The sequence below is a fragment of the Drosophila miranda genome, chromosome XR (assembly GCF_003369915.1).
Source record: "Drosophila miranda strain MSH22 chromosome XR, D.miranda_PacBio2.1, whole genome shotgun sequence".
Taxonomy (NCBI): domain Eukaryota; kingdom Metazoa; phylum Arthropoda; class Insecta; order Diptera; family Drosophilidae; genus Drosophila; species Drosophila miranda.
The window spans coordinates 12827668-12850368 of record NC_046674.1 but is presented as its reverse complement, the minus strand read 5'-3'; the positions used below and the strand labels follow the sequence as shown (position 1 = coordinate 12850368).

Genomic DNA, 22701 nt, shown 5'->3' with positions numbered 1-22701 from the left:
GAGACAGCAGGCAGCACCAGACGAAAAGAGATAGCAACAGCGACGGAAAGATGGCGGCAGCGAGCAGCCCCCAAATTATAAATATGTAGAAGGCCAGCAGCAAGCGAATTCCTAATTTTATGGCAATATTGTCTTTATTTTGTTTAGAAAAAATACATATATTATTTTATTTTATACTTATAGCTGATCTCCCGGCGATCGTCCTCCCCAACACCAACGTCGCAGTGACCAAGAAAGGCCAGCGCGGTCCAACGAAAAGCAGTGCCCATGATAGTCAGAAGGTCGCACTCTTCGATAGCTTCATCTAAACTGGTCCTCGCCAAAGCAGGCAATGTCTGGCTTCACAATTTTCCCTCAATCGTTCGGCAAAGATCGCCGTCTTCATCCAGGCCATTTCGTACTCCTTTTTGCATTTAATGCAATGGTTGGTATGGAAACTGCCGTGTGCCTCGACCAAAAAGATAACGAAAATGTGCGTGTGAGCATGTCCCAATGGCCAGGCACGAGATGAACGAAGTCATCCGCTCCGTTCCTTCGTCTTACAATCGAGGAAGAGAAAGTAAGAGTAAGAGAAAGAGCTAATTGGTGCCCTCAAATTCAAACTTGAGTCGTATGGTATGGCATAAGTTTTGGTAGTATTATCTATAGATCAGATAATTAAATTACTTAAAGCGGCCCGCAAGTCTTACAATACAGATCCATGACAGACCTCGAATTTAATGTTAATTTTTCAGCTAGGAGATAACTATTGCCATAAGTTGGAGTACATGTGATATAGTAGTCTACTATAGAAGTCTATTAAAAATTTCTAAATGTATTTAACTACATGAATCCGTGGTCTCAAAATTGGAGCACCACCTTCCGACATGCTTATTCGTAGACCCTTTGAAATATCAATACATTTGTATGCACCTCCTTCCACTATAGGAAATTCTCCTGATGATCATGACCAAATTCTTATTGGTGGACCATTTGCAAAGATTTGGCCATGGCCCGCGAATTGGGGCCCAAACTGGAACCCCAAAGACCAGCCAGGGGAATAAATATAAAATAATAGCTAATATATAATTAAATATTACCTAACAGAAAAAAAGGAATAAGAAACGACTCCAATTAACATTTAGTTGCTTTTTTTTTTGGCTGGTACTAATTTGGAGCTCTAATTGGAATCCTTTTCCTGAAGGAGTGAATTTTATCAGACAATTTTTCAGTGGCGTTTGGACACGCCTTGTGGCAATAAAAGAAAGAGATCATTAAAAAGCCAGAATGGAAATCAAATTAATTATACTCGTTTTTTCCCATTGTTGAGGCAGGGCAGCCTATGAAGATTATGTGGGTCCTGTTTCACCCATTGCTTGGGTCTTCCTTTGTTTCCCCTTTTCGCAATTTCTGCTCCTCTAAGACTTTTTCACTTTCTCTTTGGTCTTTTTAAGAGGGGCTCCCTTTTTGGTATTTTTCTCCTAATTTTCTTTAATTGTTAAACCTTTTTTTGGGGGGGGCTCCAGCCAAATTGTAGACTTTTTTTGTGAAGTTTAAAGTTAAATTTATTAATTAATTTTAAATCATTTATATTTATTATGTGTACATATATAATTTTTACAAGTTCGTAAAGCTAGCTCGAAAAGGTTTTTAAATGTATTGTATGTTTCTTTAATCGTTTCCTAATTTTCATCTATTTTGAATTTGGTTTTGGTTTCGATTCTCGAAAGGGGAAATTTCGCATGTCCTTTAGACGATTCTCAAGAGGGCCGGTAAGGGGTCCGGTGTTTGGGGCCTTCGATCTAATATGTGGGCCATTACTCTACACTATGTATCGGGGGTTATCTACTTAGGTGTTGTTTTTCCTCTTATATTTCTAGGTACAACTTAAACTCTAGAATCTAGACACGGTCAGTGGGGGGAGCATGGGGTCCTCTCGAGCTCAACAATTGTAGCTAAAACATAAAAACTAACCACAACAGAAGCTTAATTTAACCAAGAACATATGCGTGTGGGGGGCCGTAGAGCAAGGGGCGCTAAGCAGGAAGAAACAAAGAAAAAAATTTTATATTTCACTTAAAGATTTGTCTGTCAGCTTCCGTCTTCGACAAAGATATACACGACGATAGGCACAGGCAGAGGAGCAGCATTAGAGGAGCTCTTCGTTGGCGTCTGGCCGCAGGGGGGGCCGTGGCGGTAGCTCTCGGCGTCTCCTCACAATTTCAAGGACGCCCGCATGATCCGGCTCCTCGTCGATGGCCCCGTAAAGATCGGCATACTCCTCGGGCACCATGGCCATATCGACGCCCAGCTCCTTCTCCTTGTCCCTGCGCTCCTTCAGCTCGCGTGCCTTCTGCTCCTCCTCCTGCTGCTGCTGCTGCTGCTTCTTGCGGTTCTCATAGTTGACCAGACGCTGCCCCACCAAGTACTTGTCCACCTTGATCGAGAGATAGAGCTTCTTCAGCTGCTTGATCTGGAAGAGAACGAAACAGATGGTGCCCACCGCGGCAAAGCTGACGGGATACACCAGCCGATAGATGCACTGCCGCGTGTAGCGATCCACAAAGAAGACGGGCAGCACCATCGTGGCCATCACATAGGGTATGGCCAGGGCCAGGCCAAAGGTCGTCACCACCGGCCCGGCCAAGTCCCGCATCACGAACTTCAGGTCGAAATCTCGCAGTCCATCCGTGTAGGCACGCTCCAGGGCGCGCCGCAGATGCCACTCGGGCCCCATGAGGGTCAAGGCAATGGCTATCTTTGTGTAGAGCATGCCCAGCGCCCAGTCCTGCCACAAGAAGTGTATGGGTGTCTTGCGTAGGGGCACGCGCAGCGGTATCACCACCACCAGCTCCAGGAGCAGGCCGAAAAGGAGCGGCACAAGCACAAAGATGCCCACCAGCGTGATCACGGGCAGGGCGTACTGCAGGGTGACGGTGGCCCAATGCTTCAGCTTGTTGACAATCGCCGTGCGACCTTGGGGCAGGAGGGTCGCGACCACAGCCACTCCGCGGAGCACAATCCAGCAAAGATAGCCCCCAATCTCGGCGGTGTACAGCTCGTGGGCGCGCAACAGTCGCTCATTCTTCCGTGCCGCCTCGGGATCAACGGCGGGCAGGGGTCCTCCTTCCGCCGCGGCAGCAGCAGCAACTCCTTTCTCGGCCTGCTGTCCCGTCCAGAGCACCATCAGGCGGCGACCAATGTACACGGGCACCGTCAGCGTCAGTATGGCGGCGCACACAATCGACAGGCACATCAACGTCATAAGCGCGCACAGGCGGAAGGCGAAGAGAGTGGGCTTCTCGTACGGCTGGAAACCCATGGGCGCATCCCGTTGCATGATCGCCTGATGGACGGCGGCCAGATTTCGCGGTAGATGTATGGGAAACGGATCCACAGGGGGCGGCGGCGGTGGTGGCGGTGGTGCCTGCGGCGCCACATCTGGATTGGCATTTTCAACGGCTCCGTCCCCGCCCACGCCCACGTCCTCGCCTTCGGCGGCGGCTGCCGGCTCGGGCTCTGGAGCGGGCAATAGGTAGCTGCGTATTCCCAGAAGCCAGGACACGGCCGTGCACCAGATGCGGAGCACACCCTTCAGCCAGATGCGTGTTTGGGTTTGCTCAAAGAACCCAGGCAAGACAATCTATGGAAAGGATTACGGAGGATAAAAGGGCATTCGAGGAAGGCGGAGCAGCGACTCACCTGCAGGAGCAACAGCTGCAGACTCAAATCGTTCACCTCCGCATCTCCGCTCAGGGCATAGGGCAAGAAATTGGGCCAGGCCACCTGCAGTATCCGTATGGGCAGCCACAGCATCAGGAGCACCGCAAAGCCAAAGATCATGGCCGAGGCCACCAGTCGCCGGATGTGCCGCACAATGGGCACATGGATCATCTCCTGAATGGGACTGAAGTCGGGATCGTTGACGTTGCGAAAGATCCATAGCACGCCCGGACGCAGCACCTCTCGCAGCAGAGAGATGAACGCGGCAAAGTAGTAGACATAGACCATGCCAAACATCCAGTGAATGAAGAGGGAGGTGCCCGGGGCCGCCTTGAAGCTCGCCTTGCGATCCTTCAGACTGGCATCGAGCAGGGGCAGCGAGCAGATGTCCAGCCACCAGCCGCAGATGAGCGGCAGCACGCCAATCTCCACCACAGAGAGGAGCGAGACCTTCACCACAATGTAGCAGAGGCCGATGAACCAGCAGACGCGACGCATTTGGAAGGTGTGGGCCAGAGATTGCAGCACAACGAGCGTCAGTCCGATGCAGCAGTAGCCAAAGAGAGTCGTTATCAGGCCGTGGAAGTGCAGCAGAGGCTTCTCCGGCTGCAGCAGGTCCATGGAGCTCAGTATGAAGTTGCCCACGCAATACGGGCAGAAGGCAAACGTAAAGATGAACATCGTGTTGAGGGAAGTGATCCAGAAGACATGCTCCAGAAAGACCAGCGAACCGTCCAGTCCCAGGAGCCGCTCCCAGGTCAGCTCCTCGGCGGCCCGATCCCACTCCATGGGGTTCCAGTTCTGTTCATCGGCCTCTGCTTCTGCTTGGTTACCAGCGGCAACTGGAGCTGGATTTCTCGGATCTCCGGCTGCTCCCTGGACATCGCCTTCGTTGTCGGCCGGGGCCGGTGCTGCATTGTCCATGGGGGGCACATCCTGTGGGGCCTCGCCATTGTTGTTGTCATCTTGGGCGGCAGCCGCAGCGGCAGCGGCAGCATCTGCCTCATCGGCCGGAGGGGCGGCCGCAGGCGCTGGAGCGGCAGCAGCCCCAGCGGGCTGGGCGGCCGCAGGGGCATCGTCGCGCTCCAGCCAATCGGGTCCGCCGCCATGAAGGATCTGCTCCCTCAGCCAGACGAGGCCAATGAAGGAGAGCAGAGTACAGGTGACCACAAAGCATCCACGAAAGGCATCCGAAGGCAGATTATCCATGGAGAAGATGTCGAACGGCAGCGAGAGGATCATGTCAAAGGAGTTGGCCCGAAAGAGATAGCGATAGGTGCGGTAGGCGGAGAGTGGGACCAGTCCGAACCAGGCGAGGCCCACCAGGGAGTAGTGGAGCCAGCAGCGGGCGGCCTCCAGCACCGCGGACATGAGACCCACGAGCACATCCTTCACGGGCAGCACGCGCGGCATATCCGGGGCGTAGATGGGCTGAAAGCTGAAGCGGTGGCCGCACAGCTCGCAGTACTCCTTGTGCGAATAGCGCATCCACTGCATCAGGCAGTCCTGGTGGATGTACTTGATGCTGCCCGTGCAGATGCATGGATAGAAGAGCGGGCGGTCGTGCTGCGCCTCGCAGCGGCACACGCGACAAATGTCGCCCTGCGACAGATCGTCCATCGTGTATCCTAGGTGTCTAGTCTAGTATTCCCGCCGACAAATGCCAACGGCCATTTGCGCAGCGCAGTTTAGCGCGGGGGTCGCTCGCTAATTGGGACTTCCACTCGACGACGACTGCAACGACGACGACGACGACGACGACGACGACGTGTGTGTTGTCGCAGCTAATTGTTGTAGCTACTAGCTATAGTTTCACCTGGCAATGGCGGTGGTCACCTGACCCACGAGAGTTTTGAGAGCTGAACTAATGTCTGAATTTGGTCGAAAACGCAGTGGTTGTCTGATATTACGACAAACAAAAATATTTCACTAAAAAATATAGCTGCAACTGAACGGGTGTGTGCACACTTTCGAATTTAACGAAAATCACAAAACTAGAGATGTTCGAAAAGTCACGACAAACGGTGTCACGAAAAAAGCCAACGCTGACGCTGCAATAACCCAAGAGTTGAAAAAAATTTTAGAAGCAAAACAGGCTGGGAATCTTTGGCATAGATAGAAATAGTAAACAAAAACTCAATACTCCTGCAGTTCAAATTTAGTGAAATTAATATTCAAATTTGTTCGTATAACATGATTACACCGTAACCTTGAAGTAACAACTTGGCCCACCTCTAGTGCTGCAGTGTGCACACACCCACCGAAAACGAACGCGACCCTGTGGCAACGCCACACAAATCAGCTGGCAGCACCCTCAACATTTGTTTTTGTCATTTGTCAGGCCACAATTTTGCAATCAATTCTCGTAACATAACATTTCTTTCGCTCAAATACAAAATGCAGCGCCAATTGCTAAACACCCTGGGACGCGGCACGCGTCAACTCATCCATGGACAGCAGATGCGTCCGCTGTCAGTGTCGGCGCAGCGTCGGGAGATCTTCAAAGTGCAGAGCGCCGAGGATTTCGACAAAAAGGTGAAGAACAGCCAGACACCCGTGATTGTGGACTTTTTCGCAACGTGAGTGTGGTATTCCATTCCGTAAAAGGAAAACTCATACTAAATCTCTTTACCTCCCCTCCCTCCACCAGTTGGTGCAATCCCTGCAAGCTGCTGACGCCGCGCATTGAGAATATTGTGGGCGAAAATGCAGGCTCGATTAAATTGGCCAAAGTTGACATCGATGAGCATAGCGAGCTGGCCCTCGACTACGACGTGGGGGCCGTGCCCGTTCTTGTGGTCTTGCAGAACGGCAAGGAGATCAAGCGCATGGTTGGACTCCAGGACGAGGACAAGATCCGCGCCTGGGTCGCTGCCGCTGTCAAGGAATCCAAGAACTAGTCGAAGAATAGATGTCAACATAATGGAGCTAAGCTTTAAGTTACTTCAAAACTTCTTTGGACTTTCAAAATAAATGTTTAATAGGCCGTTGCAACAAATATCTTAAATCCTATGCCTTAAACGTATGTTATGTTCTAAATGGAGTACCAGCCGGGCGTGCCGGGACGTTTCTTATTGCGATCCAGGAACTTGCGGAAGCCGTCCTTGGACTCATCCATGGACTTCTCCTCCTTCTCTTTAATCTCGGCCTTCTTTTCGAACAGCTCGGGAAAGGTGAATTCCTCCGTTTTGGGCTGCAAGAAGTGAAAACATTAGCTAGCGATGCGATGATGCCGCATGTTGCACCTACCAGCGTTACATAAGCGTATTTCACATCGTCTTTCTTTGTGACATAGCCATAGGTCTGGTCCCGCCTCGTCTCGCCCAGGGCGATGCGTGTGCGCACATCTATCACTGGGAGCTTGTAGATCTTCTCCAGGTAGCTGCGCACATCGTGGATCGTCATTTCCGTGGACACCGAAAACGTGACCACATTGGGCGGCTGCGCCTCCTCCGGCCGCACCAGTTTCATCCAGAAGTTGGGCAGGAATACCCGCAGCTGGGGATTGCCGCGTTGATAGATGGGGTACCAGCGCGAGGACATGGCTTGAATGTTGATGTTTGTTTTTATTCAATAAAATGCAAATTAAAATAAAATTGAATTCCCCTTAAATGCACTAAATAATGCCGAAAAGCGTGCAGGTGAATACACGTGCTACACAACACTGATTCATCAAAACAGCTGATTGCTTAAATGTGATTCTGAGGGAGTCCCATCAGGCCATCATATCAATAAAATGGTTAAAATCAAGAAAAAGGAGCCCATGAAGAAGCGTCTCACCCGCAAGGAGCAGCGAAAACAGAAGCAGGAGGTGAAGAAAACCCACAAGAGGCTCTACCATGCGGGGAAAACAAACGGTACACAGCGCGTGGTCGCTGCGGAAGCGGCTGCGCAGTCGTCAAAGGGCGTCCGAAAGAAGAAGAAGAAGAGGAGCGCGAAAGTGAATCCCGAGGAGATTCCCGTGGAACAGCTGCTGTCTGGGGAAGTGGACGCGGATGATGACGAATCCATTGCCTCGGACTTCAGCGATGCCGAGGTAGATGCCCTCCTTCCCACCAGCAGAAAGGTGGAGACCTATGAACCGCTGGGAAGGAAGTCGAAGGCGCAGCGCGGCGCCATCCAGCGCCAGGATGAGATGGAGGTGCGCAGACGTGAGCTGCGACAGCAGAAAGAGCTGCAGGGCAAGGCCCGCAAGCAGCGGGTGAAGCAGCTAAAGGTCGACAACGAGGAGGAGGACCGGGAGATCGCCAAGCTGGAGAAGAAGCTGAAGCTCAACAAAAGCAAGGACAAGAATCGTTTGGTCCGCAAGATGTTTAACGATGGCTTGGATTACCTGCTGGACTTTTGCCTGGACGATGATGAGGAGAAGCAAAAGTGGGAGGAAAAGCAGGAGAGGAAGCGCCAGATGAAAGAGCAGCAGGAGAGGGAAGAGGCGGGCATGTGGAGTGACGAGGATGAAGGTGAAGACGAGGAAATGAAGCTGCCAGAAGGCGACGGCGATAGTGAATCGGAAGGAGCAGAGCAGAGCGAAACGGAGGATTCCGAAGAGGAGTACAGCGAAGAAGACGATGAAGACCAGCAGGAAGATGAGCAGCCGTCCAAATGTGAGTATCTTCAAATGGGTCCCACCTCCATTAATCTCACATCTCCCTCCCTACAGTCAAGGAAGACATCTATGGCCGAAAACGCGACGCCGAGGGCAACATACTGCCCGATCCCATCGAACAGGAGGCCACAGCCGCCGGCCAGAAGTACATACCGCCACATCAGCGTGCCCTAATGGCAGCAGCCAGTGCCGGCACAAACGAAAAGCAGGCCGAGATCCTGGCACGCCTCCTCAAACAATGCAAGGGTCTGCTGAATCGTTTGTCCGAGGCCAATCTCCACAAGATTGCCGCCGGCATTGAGGCCCTCTACATGAAGAACTCCCGCTACAACATGAACGAGACGCTCACAAGGCTGCTGCAGGAGGCATTGCTGGGACCGACACGCACCCAGGAGCGCATGGTCCAAGAGCATATGGTGCTGCTGGCGTATCTGCACGCGCAAATCGGCAGCGAGATTGGCGCACACTTTCTGCAGACCTTTGTGGAGCTCTTTGACGGCCATCTGAAGGATGGGCATCTGGCCAGCCTGGCAGTGGAGGACAAGCAGCTGAACAACGTTGTGCTGCTCCTCTGTTACATGTACATCTTCAAGATCTACGAACTGAGTCTCCTGATGGAGCTGATCAGTCGCCTGGCCGACAGCCTCTGCGAGAAGACAGTCGAATGTCTGCTGCTGATCTTCCAGTCGATAGGGTTCCGCCTGCGCAAGGACGATCCGTTGGCCTTCAAGACCATGATGCAGAACGTTCAGTCAAAGATTGCCGCCGCACCGCTCGAACTCAAGGAGAATCCCCGCCTGCGCTTCATGGTGGACATACTGAATGCCGTGAAGAACAACAACATGAACAAGCTGCCCCAATACGATCCCGAGCTGGCGGAGAATCTGCGCAAGCGGCTCAAGGCCATGCTGAAGAACGATCGCTATGTTGTGACCCTCAACATCGCGCTGGCGGATCTGCTGCGCGCCGACAAGGTGGGCAAATGGTGGATTGTGGGCTCTGCCTGGACGGGGAACCTCAACGAAATGGGCACGGCATCCAAGCAGAAGCCGAACCAGTCGGGTTCGTCTGCGGGATTTGCCGATCAACTGCTGGAGCTGGCCAAAAAGCAGCAAATGAACACAGCCGAGCGAAGGAATATCTTCTGCATCATCATGAGTGCCGCCGACTACGTGGATGCTTTCGAGAAGATCCTCCACTTGTCGCTTAAGGATCAGCGCGCGGTGGCCTATGTGATCATACATTGCGCCCTCAACGAGCGCCGGGCGAATCCTTACTATGCGCATTTGGCCTTCAAATTCTGTCAGTACAATCGAAAGTACCAGCTGGCGTTTCAATTTGCCGCCTGGGACCGCATCAACGACATAGAATCGCTGTCGAAGGCGCAGATCCGCAATCTTGCCAGCTTTCTGCAGCAGTTGATACTCTCCGCTGGGCTGCAGTTGTCTGTGCTCAAAGTGGTTGACTTTATGCAGCTGGAGCGGCTTAGTTTCTTCTTCATGCGCGAGATCATGGTGAAGCTGCTGCTCGCCAGCGACGAGCGAGAGCTGCAGCAGTCGTTCGAGCGCATTGCCAAGAATTCCAAGCTGCAGCAGTTCAAGCAGAGCATTCGTCTGTTCATGCAGCACTTTCTGCTGCAGGAGGAGCAGCTGTCGAAGCTCAAGCTGAAGGAGGAGCAACAGGAGCTGCTGCAGCAGCGCGTGGATCAGATGGACAAGCTCTTGGCCTACGTGGACTTGTAATTTACAAAATAGAAAGAGTTTTATTTATTAAATTCTAGAGAAAAAACACTAACAATAGTCGTAACACTCAATCGAAGCTCTGGAGTAGGTCACGGGCTCGCTGATAGCGTGTAGATTCTATCAGTTTCTGGCGCTCCGCCTCATCCTCAAGCTTCTCTCCCTCTTTGTCCAGCTTTTCGATGACCTCATCAGCCAGTTTGCTGATTTTTGCGCGAGCTGCGCCCTGGGAACTGGCCAGATACTCCAGGGCTATGTCCCAGATCTCTGCAGCAAGCTTCTCCTCATCGAAGGCCGTCTGCTGTATGGATATCTGGCGTAGTTTCACGAACTTCCACTCCGGCCGGGCGTTCTTCCACTGCAGAAGGTACTCCTCATTGCGCTTGGCCTCCTTGTTGAAGTTCTGATCCTTTTGGGCCTCGAGACGCTGCTGATGCTTCTGTTTCTTCTTCTGGCGCACGGTGACAATGGCTTTGGTGTTCTCCGGCTTGGAGGCCTCCTGCAGTTGTGCATCTGTGGGCAGGCTCTCCTCGTTTTCCTCATCATCGTCCCCATCGTCCTTGCTGCGTTTCTGTTTGACGGCAGCCGCCTCCTCACGCTGCTTACGTTTGGCTGTCTTCCGGGGACTAATCTCTGGGTTATCCTCCACCTCTTCGGGGGCCACGGCTACTGGGGACTGTTTAATGCGCTTTTGCTTGGCCACGGCGTCATTTTCCTTTTGCTTACGCTTGCCTGAATGGATTTGTAAGATAAATGGATATTCTCTAGCACAGCAATGCTCCCACTTACCTGCTCTCTGCGCTTGCTCCTCCATTTCGGGCTCCACAATCAAACTTTTGTTGGCCACCTCGTCGTCGCTGCTGTTATTCGGGGCAGCAGCTGCTTTCTCGTGCTTGCGCTTTTTGCCCTTGGGCTTCGGCTTGGTCTCCACCTCAGAACGGGCCATTTTTGGCTTGTATTTGATGTGTTCTTGGCTGAGAAATTCAAATCAATTCTCACGTTTTAACCAAAATGCGTTCTTTCTAGGGCTGCAAGACCATCGACATTTTGCAACTCTGCAAACCGCAGCGTTTTCCCACTCTAGAGTCTAGTCATATGTTTGCCCTGCAAATTTCACAACACTAACGCTGTCCAAACAAAATATTCCAAAATAATATCCGGTTTTCCTAAGTTTTATTGGTTTAATTAAATAAATACTGATCCGAAATCGATTCAATATACTATCCTCTGTACTGTTGTGCCTATGCAGAGCCACCGTTGCTGATTTTACGCGGTGTGCGGCAAAATTTAACCCGAAACCAAACGAAATTCCCATTGGAACAATTTGCGGCGCGAAAATTTATTAACCCGCGTGCCATAAGTGTGTGTGTGTGTGATAGTTGTTAATAATTAAAATGATGTGATTAAGTGCTTAGTTTAGCGTTTAATAGGTGCTCAGGTATAGGGCCCAATCAATCAGCCATTTATAGGTAAGTTTTTTGCTTTAAGTTTTGCTGGCGGCACAAATGTACATATGACTTTTGCGGCAACAACAAAACGTGGTTTTAGGGCCCCCTGCGCCTTCTGTCAACCGGTAAATGCAGTGTTTGTGTGTGTAAAGTGCGTGTGTAAAAAGTGCATTTGTGTGGGGATGGAAGGAAGCTTTGGAAATGGAAGGAAATTTTGGAGTTGGATAACTTTGGACAAGGAAATGGAAGGATATTTGAATGGAAAGTATTCTATCCAAACAGCTGTTGATGCCCGACACAGATTTCCCAGCTGTCGAATGTCAAGGTGAGTGGAGTGTGCGCCGCACCGTTATAAGTTAATTTTCAATGGTTTTTCCCGCCCTCGCGCACACAATATTCACTTTCATTCCGAGGGACGCCGGCGCGCCATGCACCCACTACTGCCACTCACTCTTTCGATTCTATAAACATTTTCATCTGCTTTGAGTCGGTTTTTTCTGTTGGCAAAAATAGCATTTTCCCTCACGCCTTTCCCACCCGCCCGAGTGTTTTTGTCTCTGTTCTGAGTGGAAAAGCTCTCTTATTCTTTGGCTATTTGGTTGTGATTCCGTTACGGATTGGTCTTCTGTTCAGTTTTGCTTTAGTTGTCTTCCCGTGCGCCTCGCAATCTACCGTATACCGTCCTCCCGCCGTCATTCGGGGCGTTCTCGGCATTCCCGTTTTTCTACGCGCCCGTGGTCTTTTTTGGTGGATTTTTCATATATTTTGTGGCGTTTTTTTTTGTTGTTTTTCTTGTTGGGAAAATTGCATTTAAAGAAGGCGATTTTGAAACGGATTCAAAAGGTTTTATCTCGAGGAAACCGTCGGTGTGTCTGTCTGGTGTGCGCATTTCGTATCGCTAATTGGATTTGTCTACGGAAACGCGCCAACAGCGGGCGGGACCTGTCACAACACAACAAAAATCGACTCCCAACTCTGCGATAACTTCAGCCGGCGACGGCTTGTGAGAGGAGGGGTCCACCACCCCCCCGCCCAGTACGCCGCGAGTGCCCCCGTTGTCCGTCGTGGGACGGAGTGTTGTGTTTTGTGCCGCAGTAATCAATAGTTGCTGTTGTTTCGCGCGTTTTACTTTCTAACATACTTTGGGCCCTATCCCAACCCTCCCCCTGTCAACCGTCCACACCTTAACCTCGCCCCCCCCGCTGTCCCTCTGTAACCCCCTCCTTGCGCGTCGTCGTGTTTCTGTGACAACGTGAGCGGCCTAAACAAAAGCCACAAAGAAAGGTAGAAATCGCAACAGAAGAGCGACTAACTTTCAGTTCTGGAATGATAAAAGCAGCTCCTCATCCACATCTACATATAAATGCCCAACAGTACGCGCCATAAGTGTAAGTACAGTACAGCAGCTGTCTATGTAAACATCCGTTTCTGTTACATCAGTATAGGAGAAGATCCACCGAGGAGAGGTGTGGCTGAATCATTCAGTTTTCGTATTCCAATTTGTATCTGTATCTATTCCATTTGCTTAGAATCTTTTACGTATTTTTGTATCTATTTGGCAGCCGGATCTATCCATCCATGTGCGTTTGAGTCTGTGTGTGTGTGCTTTTCCAATAGTTTTCCTCTCTATCTCTAAAATTGGATCATCTTGTCGGCAATTAAGGCCTCCCACCAAAAAAAAGTCCAACTAAAATCATTTGTTGGCTTCAAATCTGACTGAAGGAATGCCTTAAATCATTTCGGTTGAAAGTTTTTATGCTACCGATGAAAACGTGCAAACGTAGGGGGTGGTATATCATTTTGAGAACTCTGAAAGTGTCCAAAAAGAATTCTTTTTGATGGAATTCTGTCATAAATGTCGTTTTTTAGGTGAAACTAGGAGAGACCAGACATTTCTTGGTTTCTATTGACTTAAGAGAAGTATTTTTACTGTTTTCTCTCCAAAATATCCACCAGAACTCGTTCGAGATAATCCCCTAACATCTACCAGATCTTTTTCCACTCAATATCCAGCAGATCCACACACATCTCTACCAATTCCTGCCTTATATTCTGACCTATAGACCATTTCTCATACCTTTTCTTTCTAGTTTTTTGTCTCTCTTTTTGCCGCACTCATAAAATGTATCTTTTGAGCACAAATGTCAAATATTGCTTTTTAAGGGTCACCGGCTAAATATTCTTGGGCTCTCTGCCTATTTATTTTTCAATGTTGCATGCCACATAAAAACTTGGCCAAAAGCTTTTTGCTTTTGTTTGCCAAAAGCCGCCCTTTGGCACTGCATTTTTTTTGAGTGTTTTTCCTGCATTTCCCCACCATCCCCCCCCTTGGGTTTCCATTGAGTGTAGACTCAATCTGCAAGGAAGGCATAGCCCTAACCCACACTTTAAATATACAAATCCATTCAGAAAAACGCATTTTTCTTCTCCGTATCTTTTCCAGACAATTTCTAATGGCTTTTTGATTTATACCCAAGAGAAAAACAAATAAAAAACATTAGGTTTATTTAGATTTTTGGCCGGTTCTAGAGGCAGAAATTTATTTCCATTCGAATTGACGTCAAATTGTTTATGCAGGCCACAGGGCCGACATTTAGTTGATGGCCGACTGGTTTATATATTCCCTATAGACGCACGGATACACAGATACACCGATACACAGGCCATGTATCTGTTGCTACTGTTCGAAAGATATTGTAATTTCTATATAGGGAAATCAAGTGCCGCCGATATCATTCGGTATTCAAATCAGGTTTCAACATCGAACTTTGCCAAATACCGCGACTCGAGGGCGTCACAGATTTGCGCGTTCCAAACGCCATTGAAATATTAATGCATTCGTACGTTTTTTGTGTCTCTCTCTTCGTACACATTATATAGCCATATTCCATATATTTTTTAGCTTAAATGGCGTCGCGCCGACACGCGCACTTCCGTCAACCCGAAAATAATATATGTATGAATGTATTTTTTCTCAGCGAAAATCCCCAAAAATAAAAATCGAAAGATACAATTTGTTCTTTTGGCGACATGGGAGAGCAAGTGTTAAAAAGTGACAGATTGGGAGGGCCGGGAGGAAAGCACGTACGAGTACACTCGATAGCTACTATATAAAGACATATACATGCATAATATCAGGGTCTTTTTACGATATGTCTCGTAATTTTTGTCTCATTAAAATATGAAAAATTGTTTGGTCAAGATGGGGAAACAATTCAGACTGCTATAACGACACTTTCACAGAGATTAATGGCCCATTGCATTATTTCTGTAAAAATTCTTATAAACATTTGGGGTATATCAACGTTAAAAGGGTGAATGATCTTTGGGAAGCATTTTTGGGGAGGGTTTTTCTTTTAAAACAAAGAAAGGATGATAAAAATCACTATTCCAGGCTTACAAATGATTCCTAAATCATAATGTTCTTAGGACTAATGTTTGTTCAAGGTTTTTTGGAGGATATTTCACTTCTTAAGGCTTTAAAATGATCCAGAAAGCACTATAGTTATTTTTCCAAAATTTTAATGAGAAATTTCTTTGTCTTTGGTTATGAAATTACCTGGAATATTAATGACCATAACAACTCATAAGACCGTATCCTTTCCATATATTTCTAGACGATCTATGCTCTTTTTTTTAGGCCTTAAAGTTATCGATAAATAAAGTTGTTCTTTTAAATAGTTTTCCTCCTATTTTTAAGATCAAATTTGGCTAAAATTGGCTATTTTTTAGCCTTTAAAAACCACTTCAAACCTTCTCGAGAAACCCTTTAAAAAAGTTCCCAATAATTCTTCGTTTTTTGAGTCTTTAATCCTTTCAGATTCCCCAAATCCCCAAGTTCTTCTCTGAAATTTTCAACAATTTCTTTAGTTATTATTCCAAAGAGTTTTCTATTTTCTTTAACTCAAAATAATGATTATATATATTTAAAAAAATGTGAGTCTCTAAATAAATTTTTGCGTGGAACGTAACGTAGAGTCCCATCTAGACATTAATTAATATTAAGCAGACATATGTGCGGATGCATATACATACAAAAAAAGATACAAAAAAGATTTATATACACTTGAAAAACAACTAAAGGAAAAACATTTTTTAAACGAAAGAAAACCAGAAATAGTTGAAATATCTGACGACATCAGAAGAGGGATAGTGCAAAATATTGCAAAAATCAAATAAAAATACTTTTTCGGGGCTGACCCTGAAATGCGTGTAGGATTCGGTTCGAAAATGTTTGGAACTAGGTCAATACGAAAAGGGGGCATGTGCGTTGACTCCGTTTCGGTTTCTGTTTCTGTTTCTTGCCGACAATGAGGTCAATATTCAAGACAGGCTAACCAACAATCCAATCCAATCCAACCCACCCGCCAGGCCGCCGCTGTCATGGCAACGAACTTGACGGGGCGTGGGGCGGGGGGCGGAGGGTGGAGCCTCCTTCATTTCTGATACACAATTCAATTAAAAAAACAACTGCCAGGGACAACGATAAGCAGGCGGCCGCGTGTCAATGCGTTTTCCATTGCGTACGCACGCGTTTATCCCAGAGTTTTCCCTTAGAGAAACGCTTTTCTTGCGCTGCGGCTTCGCTGCGTGAAAGTGAAAGTCCGTGTGTGTGCGTCCAATTTAATGTACAATTTTCCTACATTTTCTGTGTTCATTAATCTTTTTCTTTCTTTGCCTTTTTTTTCGCATTTCTTTGCGATAATGTTTTGATTGTCTTTTGCCTGCATGTCCGGCGATCAATCGTTGATTGATTCGATTTGCCTGCCCGGCCAACAGAAATGTGTTTCTGCGGTTGCCACAAATTGAAATTACGCTAATTATCGTTTCACGTATCAAATTTGATTAAAAAATATGTTAACTTTAAGTCGCTGGAAACACGAAAATGTCTTTGGAAATACAAATCACTTTTGCCATGCTTCCATTTCGATGATCTGTATCTTTTGAAGAAAACCTAATGATCTTGCCTTTCCGCGGCTGCTGGCCGAAGTTCTTTGTGGGTTTTTGTTGGTTTTTACGATGATTATGATAAATGATCTTTTCTTGATGGTTTGTTGGCTTTTGCTGATTGATTTTCGGGAAATAGTTTGCTCAATGATTGAGTTTTAAGATCTGGTTTAGTTTCTTGTTTTGGGATCTATTTTGGGATACCTATCTTTTAAGAGCTGAAATCTAGTCGGAGAACTGTTTCTTTTCTGTTTTAAGTTCTATAATTGCCATATTTATGCTCCTACTATATTTTCCAATTTCCTATATTTGCTTTTCACGGAACTATTCCTCTTCCGCTATGAATTCTATAATTTCCACCAATTTCGTACCTCTTCTATTTATGGAATTTCGTTTCTTCCGCTTTAATTTCTAAAATTTGTACAAACTTCAATCTCTTTTCTGCCATCTTCAAAGAACTATTTCTTTGAAACTTAAAAATTCTATTATTTTTTTAGATGTTTCTAGCAGAATTTCTTATACAGTTTTATAGATTTCTTTTTTATATGTTCCTATAATTTTATCCTACAACTATTGATATTTCCCATAATTCCTTTGGGTTTCTCCCTCGAAACTCTCATGTCTTCAAGGAACCCACATCTCTTCCATTATGGCCACCATAATTCCCATAGATTTCTCCCTCAATCTGCCCTTATTATTCCTCTTTTCTGTTTTTTTTTAGGAACCATAATTCCCATTGATTTCTCCTACAATTTGCCTTCTTATAGGCATGCATACACATACATGTCTCCTCCTGCACTGCGTGGAGCGAGCAATCAATCTGTCGTCTGTCGTTCAATGATACGTTGTATATGTGGAGACAAGTTCGGTTTGCGGGTTTTGCTGTGATTTCAGTGCGGTTTCTTTTTCTTTGTTTTTGGTATAATTACGGGATTGTCCAACCGATTGTCTGTAACCCAATTCTTGAGCAATTCCCTGGCATTTCATTCAAGTTCACATGCAAAAACACGTTTCTCCGTTGGCTGGTGGTGCTTGCTGGTCGCGTGGGTTGGAAAATTGTTTCGCGCCTTGTTTTTTGGTCACAAATCGAATTTGCATACCGCTTCAAGAGCTCTGGGCTCTGGGCTCTGGAGTATGAGTCTGTGTCTCATGTAATTTGATTGAAGGAATGAAGGAATGGTTATTATGATATTTGCATACAAGCTTTGCAATTAATTTGTAGCGAATGGCACACCTCTGGCTTAAGGATTGGCCAGGCATTCCTTTTCTGCTACTCCTCCTGAGGGTCCGTCCGTCATAGAAAATTACCATAAAGCAAAACAAACAAATAGTCAGACGGATTTGAGATTTCTTTAACCTGAAACGTGCCTTTTGGTGGCAAACAAGAAAACCCATCGGACCCAACCGATGATGGCACGTGAGCATTTTACAAATGAATCAACAAACTACACATCTACAACTACAAAAAAAAACAATACAACAAAAAACGCACCTAGAAAAAGAGCCGCAGAAAGATTTCATAAAAAAACACATCAGAAAAATTAAAATAAAGAACAAAAAAAAAAAAGCGACAGAAAAAACTTCAACTGTTGGAATTTTCACGTTGTTTTTGTTTTGTTTTTAACTTATTTTTCTTAAATATCAAAGCGTACTTTTGTATCCGATGCGTGCGTTTGGGTCGGCGAATTATATGCGGGGTATAGGCATCCCTTTTGAAGGGAGTAGATGACCAGCGGCTGCTCTACAAATTACTTTTTGTAAAAAAATCAAAAAATAATAGTTACAATTCTATGAATTAAAAACTAGGAAAGTTAAAAAAAAAAACAAAACAAATATCAGAAGTATAATAATAAAACTACTACAAAACGATTAAAAAATACTTGGAAGTAAAACAAGAAAATACTAGAAAAAACAATAAAGAAAAAACCAGAAATTCCAAAAATATACCAGATAGAATACAAGAAAACTACCAAAAACTACTAATAAAACGAACAACAGATACTTGGAAACAAAACAAGAAAATACTAAAAAAAATACCCAAGAATATAATATTAAAAAATACAAGCCAAATTAGAGAAAATACTATAAAGTACCAGAAATAATGGAAAATACCAAAAAAAATACCAGGAAATCCTATACAGCTAAAACAAAATATTAGAAATGAGAATACGAAAAATACCAGAAAATACTAAAAAAAAATATAACAGAATATACTACATATAAGTATGTCTTCAAATCTTCATTGAATAAGGGTATTACCACCTATAACCAAGAGTATCTCAAGGGTTTCCTACCCATAAACCATCAAAACTTGAGATCTGAACGTGTGCCCCCACAGTTGGGAGTCGGAAAAGAGGGGCTTTTTGTTTCTGTTTAGATGGAATCTACTATCCATGACGAAACCACAGCTCTGGATCTGGATCGGGCTCTGGCTCTGTCTGTGGCTGTGGCTGTGAGCTATATTTAGTAGGTGGATTGCACATTGATTGTCTTCTAGTTTCCGAGAGGGAGAGAGAGACCGAGTCCGAGACCGAGACCGATGCCTGATTAAATTTATGCACACACCATCGCCCATCGAATGAGGGCTGGCACTTTTCCACTACTCGTGTGATTTATGCCGACCGACACACTTGCTGGGCGTGGCTCCAAGAATTTCTTAATGGTCAAAACCAAAGCGCATTACGTGACCAACTGGAAAAAAAGTGCTGCTCGCATACTGCGTTGCGAAAGCGAAAAACGAAAGTGCCAAAGACCAGGCCCAAGCCCCAGAGCCCAGAGCCAGAGCCAGTCCAAGAGTCAGAGTCAGAGCCAGAGCCAGAGCTTGTTTTCTTGTATCTGCTCCTGGCAATGGGCCTCCCGTCTTTTCTCCATCGATTGTCGCATTGCATCATCTTTCACATCTCTCATATTTCCCCGGCCAGTCGTAAATACCAAATATAATTGTTAAACTGTCCATAAAAAATGAAGAAATGTAGTAAAAAGGAGACCCTTTTTGTCTCTCTGCACAGATGTCGCGGTCCATTGAACTGTGGACTCAAGCAGATATTTTTGACCAAATGAATTTCACACCAATGTGTTGGCTGGCGCAAGTATCTCTCGGATTGTCCATCCATCAATGGAGTGGAGAGAGAGGAGAAAGATGCTGCGCCACCACAGCCGACAGCAACAGGTCGTCCGTCAGGCAGGTGTCGAAGATGTCTCTCTTTTCGGGGGTGGATCGCATAGGTGATGGATGGTATTTTCCCAGAGAATCGTGTGTGAAGACATCAACCAGCGCAGCCTGGGAAAACAAGGAAGTTGCATGGCCATATCGTAGTTCGGTGGATAATTGGGATCGGGATTAGGGCATGAATGAACAAAAAGGGAAATCTATGGGAACAGGAAAGGGATCACAGAGGGTCCTTAAAGTCGGGAGTAATTTCTAGAAAGGAGAAAGGGGATTCAAAAAGCATTTGATGATCTTTTAAACCAATTATAGTTGATGTTTAGAGCTCTAAGTAGACCATAAAGTATAAAGTAAAGTAATTAAATCATTCCCTAAGTTTAAGAAATCCAGGACTTTAGACAAGTTTATTTTCAAGTTATCCTGATCAATAATGGAGGGTTATACCAGAGCAGGGATCTTCCAATGAAAAGTAGAAAACACTTTTACTAACCTTAATCACAAACTGCCCATAAAGAAGGGAATAGATAGAAGAGTAGATCATCTTCAAGAGCTTAAAAAGTATACCAAAAACACCTCGAAGATATCCCCATATTTGGAGTATCTGCAAGCATAATCCCGATGAATGTAGGTCTCCACCACAAATGATCTTCAAACTCAAGGAAAACCACAGTTCAAGTATCTCCAAAGACAACCGCATTGCATCTGTATCTGCATCTCTATCTGTGCAGTATCTTTTACCCGCACATTCCATGAGCATTAATTGTCTTTTGGTTAGCCACAAATCTGTCGCAAAACCTCAATTGGGAAAACTTGATTTATGACTTGGAATTGCAGATAGTTTTTCCCCCTATCGTTTTCCCTGGCTTTGCTCTATTTGGGGAAAATTGCATGTCAACGGAAATTGCTTAATCATTTTCCACGCATATCTTTCGACTTTTTACTCCACTTTTCTGTCTCTGTCCCCCCCTCTGTTCCACTCCTCTGGTATCTGTCTTTTTCTCTCTGTGTAATCTATCGCCTTGTGAAATGTTTTTCCTTTTTTTCTTTTTTTTTTTTTTTGCCAAATGACTAATCCACAAAACTCTCTGTGTTTTCTTCTCTTCTGCAGGTAAGTTTTCCGTTCCCCTCAATAAAAAGGAAATCATTGCGTAAGTCAATAAAACTGTGGAAAATTGTTTACTTAGGACTTCCCCTGGGGCAGCGCGTTACGGTTTTTATGAGGAAGTTCCTGTAGGATGCAGCCATTAGCATGTGCAAGCGCTTCCCAAATGACAAATGATTCATATAATGGATTTTCCCAATCAATTTTCGAATGATTACGAAATGGCGAGACCATGGAAATTATTGGCTCATTTGAGGTAGAGCGAAAGAGAGAGGGAGAGGAGACCACAAAACACTTGTGAACCCGTGAGATATTCCGCTGCAGAGGTAGGATGCTTCAGTCTCAGTTGCAGCCACAGTTTGAGCCTCATTTTCTGCCCGTATGCCTGCACATCTCTTGGGTCTTGTCTCCTTCTCATTAACGTGGGCATCTCTCCTTTACCTGATGACCTCTTGTCGCGCCTAACGATCTTTAACCCAAACTGAAAACAACAAACCATTCAAAAACCCCAGTCTCCAGACAGTCGTCTGCTGGCTCTTGCCTCATGCCTCGTACCTCGGACCTCGTACCTCATGCCACTTGTCTGTTGTATCTCTATCTTGTGTTGTTTCGTTGTTATTGATAGTTGTACAACATTCGGAGACGTGTGTGCGTCGAGTATCTTTGTTGCTGCTGCTCATATTCAATGTATCTCAAACATGTCTGTGTGCGGTGTGTGGTGCCTTTTGCTCATTTGCAAATATACTATCTGGTGGGTTAATGTCTCCTCTCTCCAGAGGGATGTCAATTAGCTGACGGCCTGACTGAAGACCTGCCTGATGTTTAAACAGAAGTGCGTGATGATCAATGAACCTCCCTGTTTTCCAGCTGAACGTTTTCCTCTGGCAAAGTGAAAGTGAAAATATTACACGAAATGGCAGAAAAAAGGCTCCCAAATACAGGGAATTCTTTGGGGGAGGTTTGGAGGTTTTTTTGGAAGAACTATAGAGAGAAGTGGGCATTTTTTAAGGATAAATGTTGCTGGAATTTTCGAGATTTTTCGAAGAACTTTGAGGAGAGTTTTTTTTCGAAGACTTGAAGCAAGAATTTGTAGAACTTTTTTGACAATAAATATAGGGAGAATATTGGGGAACTGTTAGAAATAATATTGGTGAAACTAAGCGCCACCCAAAAAGCTGTTTTAGAGAACTAATGGAAGAAACCCCCGGTAGTTCTAAAAGATATATAGGGGAACAAAAGAACACTCCTTGAAGGAGTTTCCTTTTCCTAAAGTTTTCACACACAAAACATTAATTCAGGAATATCGTAAACAACCTAAAGATAACTTCTCCCAGAGAAGTATTTTTTCCTTTGGCATTTTCCTTCTCGTGCAATGATGCCACCCACTCGAAACTAATTGAAGATTTCATATCTCTGGATCTCTGGCTTTTATGGCCTTCGAAACTCATCTGCAATCTGCTATCTGCTATCTGCAATCTGCAGTTCCAGGCCGTTCCGTTGAGTCGTCGTTTACTAGATTCTAAAAGCCAGAAAGCAGACAATTTATGATACAAATTAAATGCATGAAAATTATGATGAATGCGAAATGAAATTTATGTTGATGACATACCCCCGTGCGCCACAGCAGACAGACTCCAAAAGACTCCACAGACTACAGATTTCTACTTCATGGATGGTCTCCTCCTGCTTTCAGGGCTCTTTTCTCTTCCCTCTGGTGTCTCCTCCTGCTTTCAGGGATCTCCTCTCATTCCCTCTGCTCTTGGGGGCAGCTCTTTATGCTTTGGGGCAGCCTCCAATCAAGAGCCAGACGATCCACAGACAACAAACAGTCGAGTCGACTGCCAGTCGCGTTGAGGAGAGTCTGTAAGCCAAGTCTTTTGGGTTGTTTATGTCTGGCTCTATCTCTGGGTCCCTGGCTCTGGCTCTGGCTTGGGCCTGGTCCTACCTCTCCCTCTGCCCCTCTCCCTGTAGGATATGGAGGAAGGCCTGTC

General features: G+C 45.9%; 6 protein-coding genes across 6 annotated transcripts in view; 3 read left to right on the top strand and 3 right to left on the bottom strand.

The window, feature by feature from the left end:
• Positions 1 to 1675: 1675 nt before the first annotated feature.
• On the bottom strand, positions 1676 to 5756 carry LOC108165525 (E3 ubiquitin-protein ligase MARCH6). The gene is made up of 2 exons (XM_017301596.2): positions 3682 to 5756; positions 1676 to 3622 (listed from the first exon to the last, which is right to left on the bottom strand). The coding sequence occupies exons 1-2, from the start codon at positions 5320 to 5322 to the stop codon at positions 2129 to 2131; spliced, it is 3135 nt and encodes a 1044-aa protein (XP_017157085.1). The 5' UTR covers positions 5323 to 5756; the 3' UTR covers positions 1676 to 2128.
• A 255-nt stretch (positions 5757 to 6011) lies between these two features.
• Positions 6012 to 6704, top strand: LOC108165535 (thioredoxin, mitochondrial). The gene is made up of 2 exons (XM_017301609.2): positions 6012 to 6281; positions 6353 to 6704. Exons 1-2 carry the CDS (start codon positions 6100 to 6102, stop codon positions 6600 to 6602), a joined length of 432 nt encoding a protein of 143 aa, XP_017157098.1. The 5' UTR covers positions 6012 to 6099; the 3' UTR covers positions 6603 to 6704.
• On the bottom strand, positions 6655 to 7334 carry LOC108165534 (39S ribosomal protein L23, mitochondrial). Its single transcript, XM_017301608.2, has 2 exons — positions 6952 to 7334; positions 6655 to 6895 (listed from the first exon to the last, which is right to left on the bottom strand). The coding sequence occupies exons 1-2, from the start codon at positions 7243 to 7245 to the stop codon at positions 6737 to 6739; spliced, it is 453 nt and encodes a 150-aa protein (XP_017157097.1). The 5' UTR covers positions 7246 to 7334; the 3' UTR covers positions 6655 to 6736.
• Positions 7335 to 7372: 38 nt separating this feature from the next.
• Positions 7373 to 10067, top strand: LOC108165526 (nucleolar MIF4G domain-containing protein 1 homolog). The gene is made up of 2 exons (XM_017301597.2): positions 7373 to 8306; positions 8363 to 10067. Exons 1-2 carry the CDS (start codon positions 7439 to 7441, stop codon positions 10048 to 10050), a joined length of 2556 nt encoding a protein of 851 aa, XP_017157086.1. The 5' UTR covers positions 7373 to 7438; the 3' UTR covers positions 10051 to 10067.
• On the bottom strand, positions 10040 to 11105 carry LOC108165529 (uncharacterized protein C7orf50 homolog). The gene is made up of 2 exons (XM_017301600.2): positions 10837 to 11105; positions 10040 to 10779 (listed from the first exon to the last, which is right to left on the bottom strand). Exons 1-2 carry the CDS (start codon positions 10991 to 10993, stop codon positions 10118 to 10120), a joined length of 819 nt encoding a protein of 272 aa, XP_017157089.1. The 5' UTR covers positions 10994 to 11105; the 3' UTR covers positions 10040 to 10117.
• A 1710-nt stretch (positions 11106 to 12815) lies between these two features.
• Positions 12816 to 22701, top strand: part of LOC108165524 (supervillin) — a 136273-nt gene continuing 126387 nt past the window's right edge. Inside the window, exon 1 of the mRNA XM_033387886.1 lies at positions 12816 to 12883. The gene's annotated coding sequence lies outside the window, so the exon portion shown is untranslated. The remainder of the gene's footprint in view (positions 12884 to 22701) is intronic.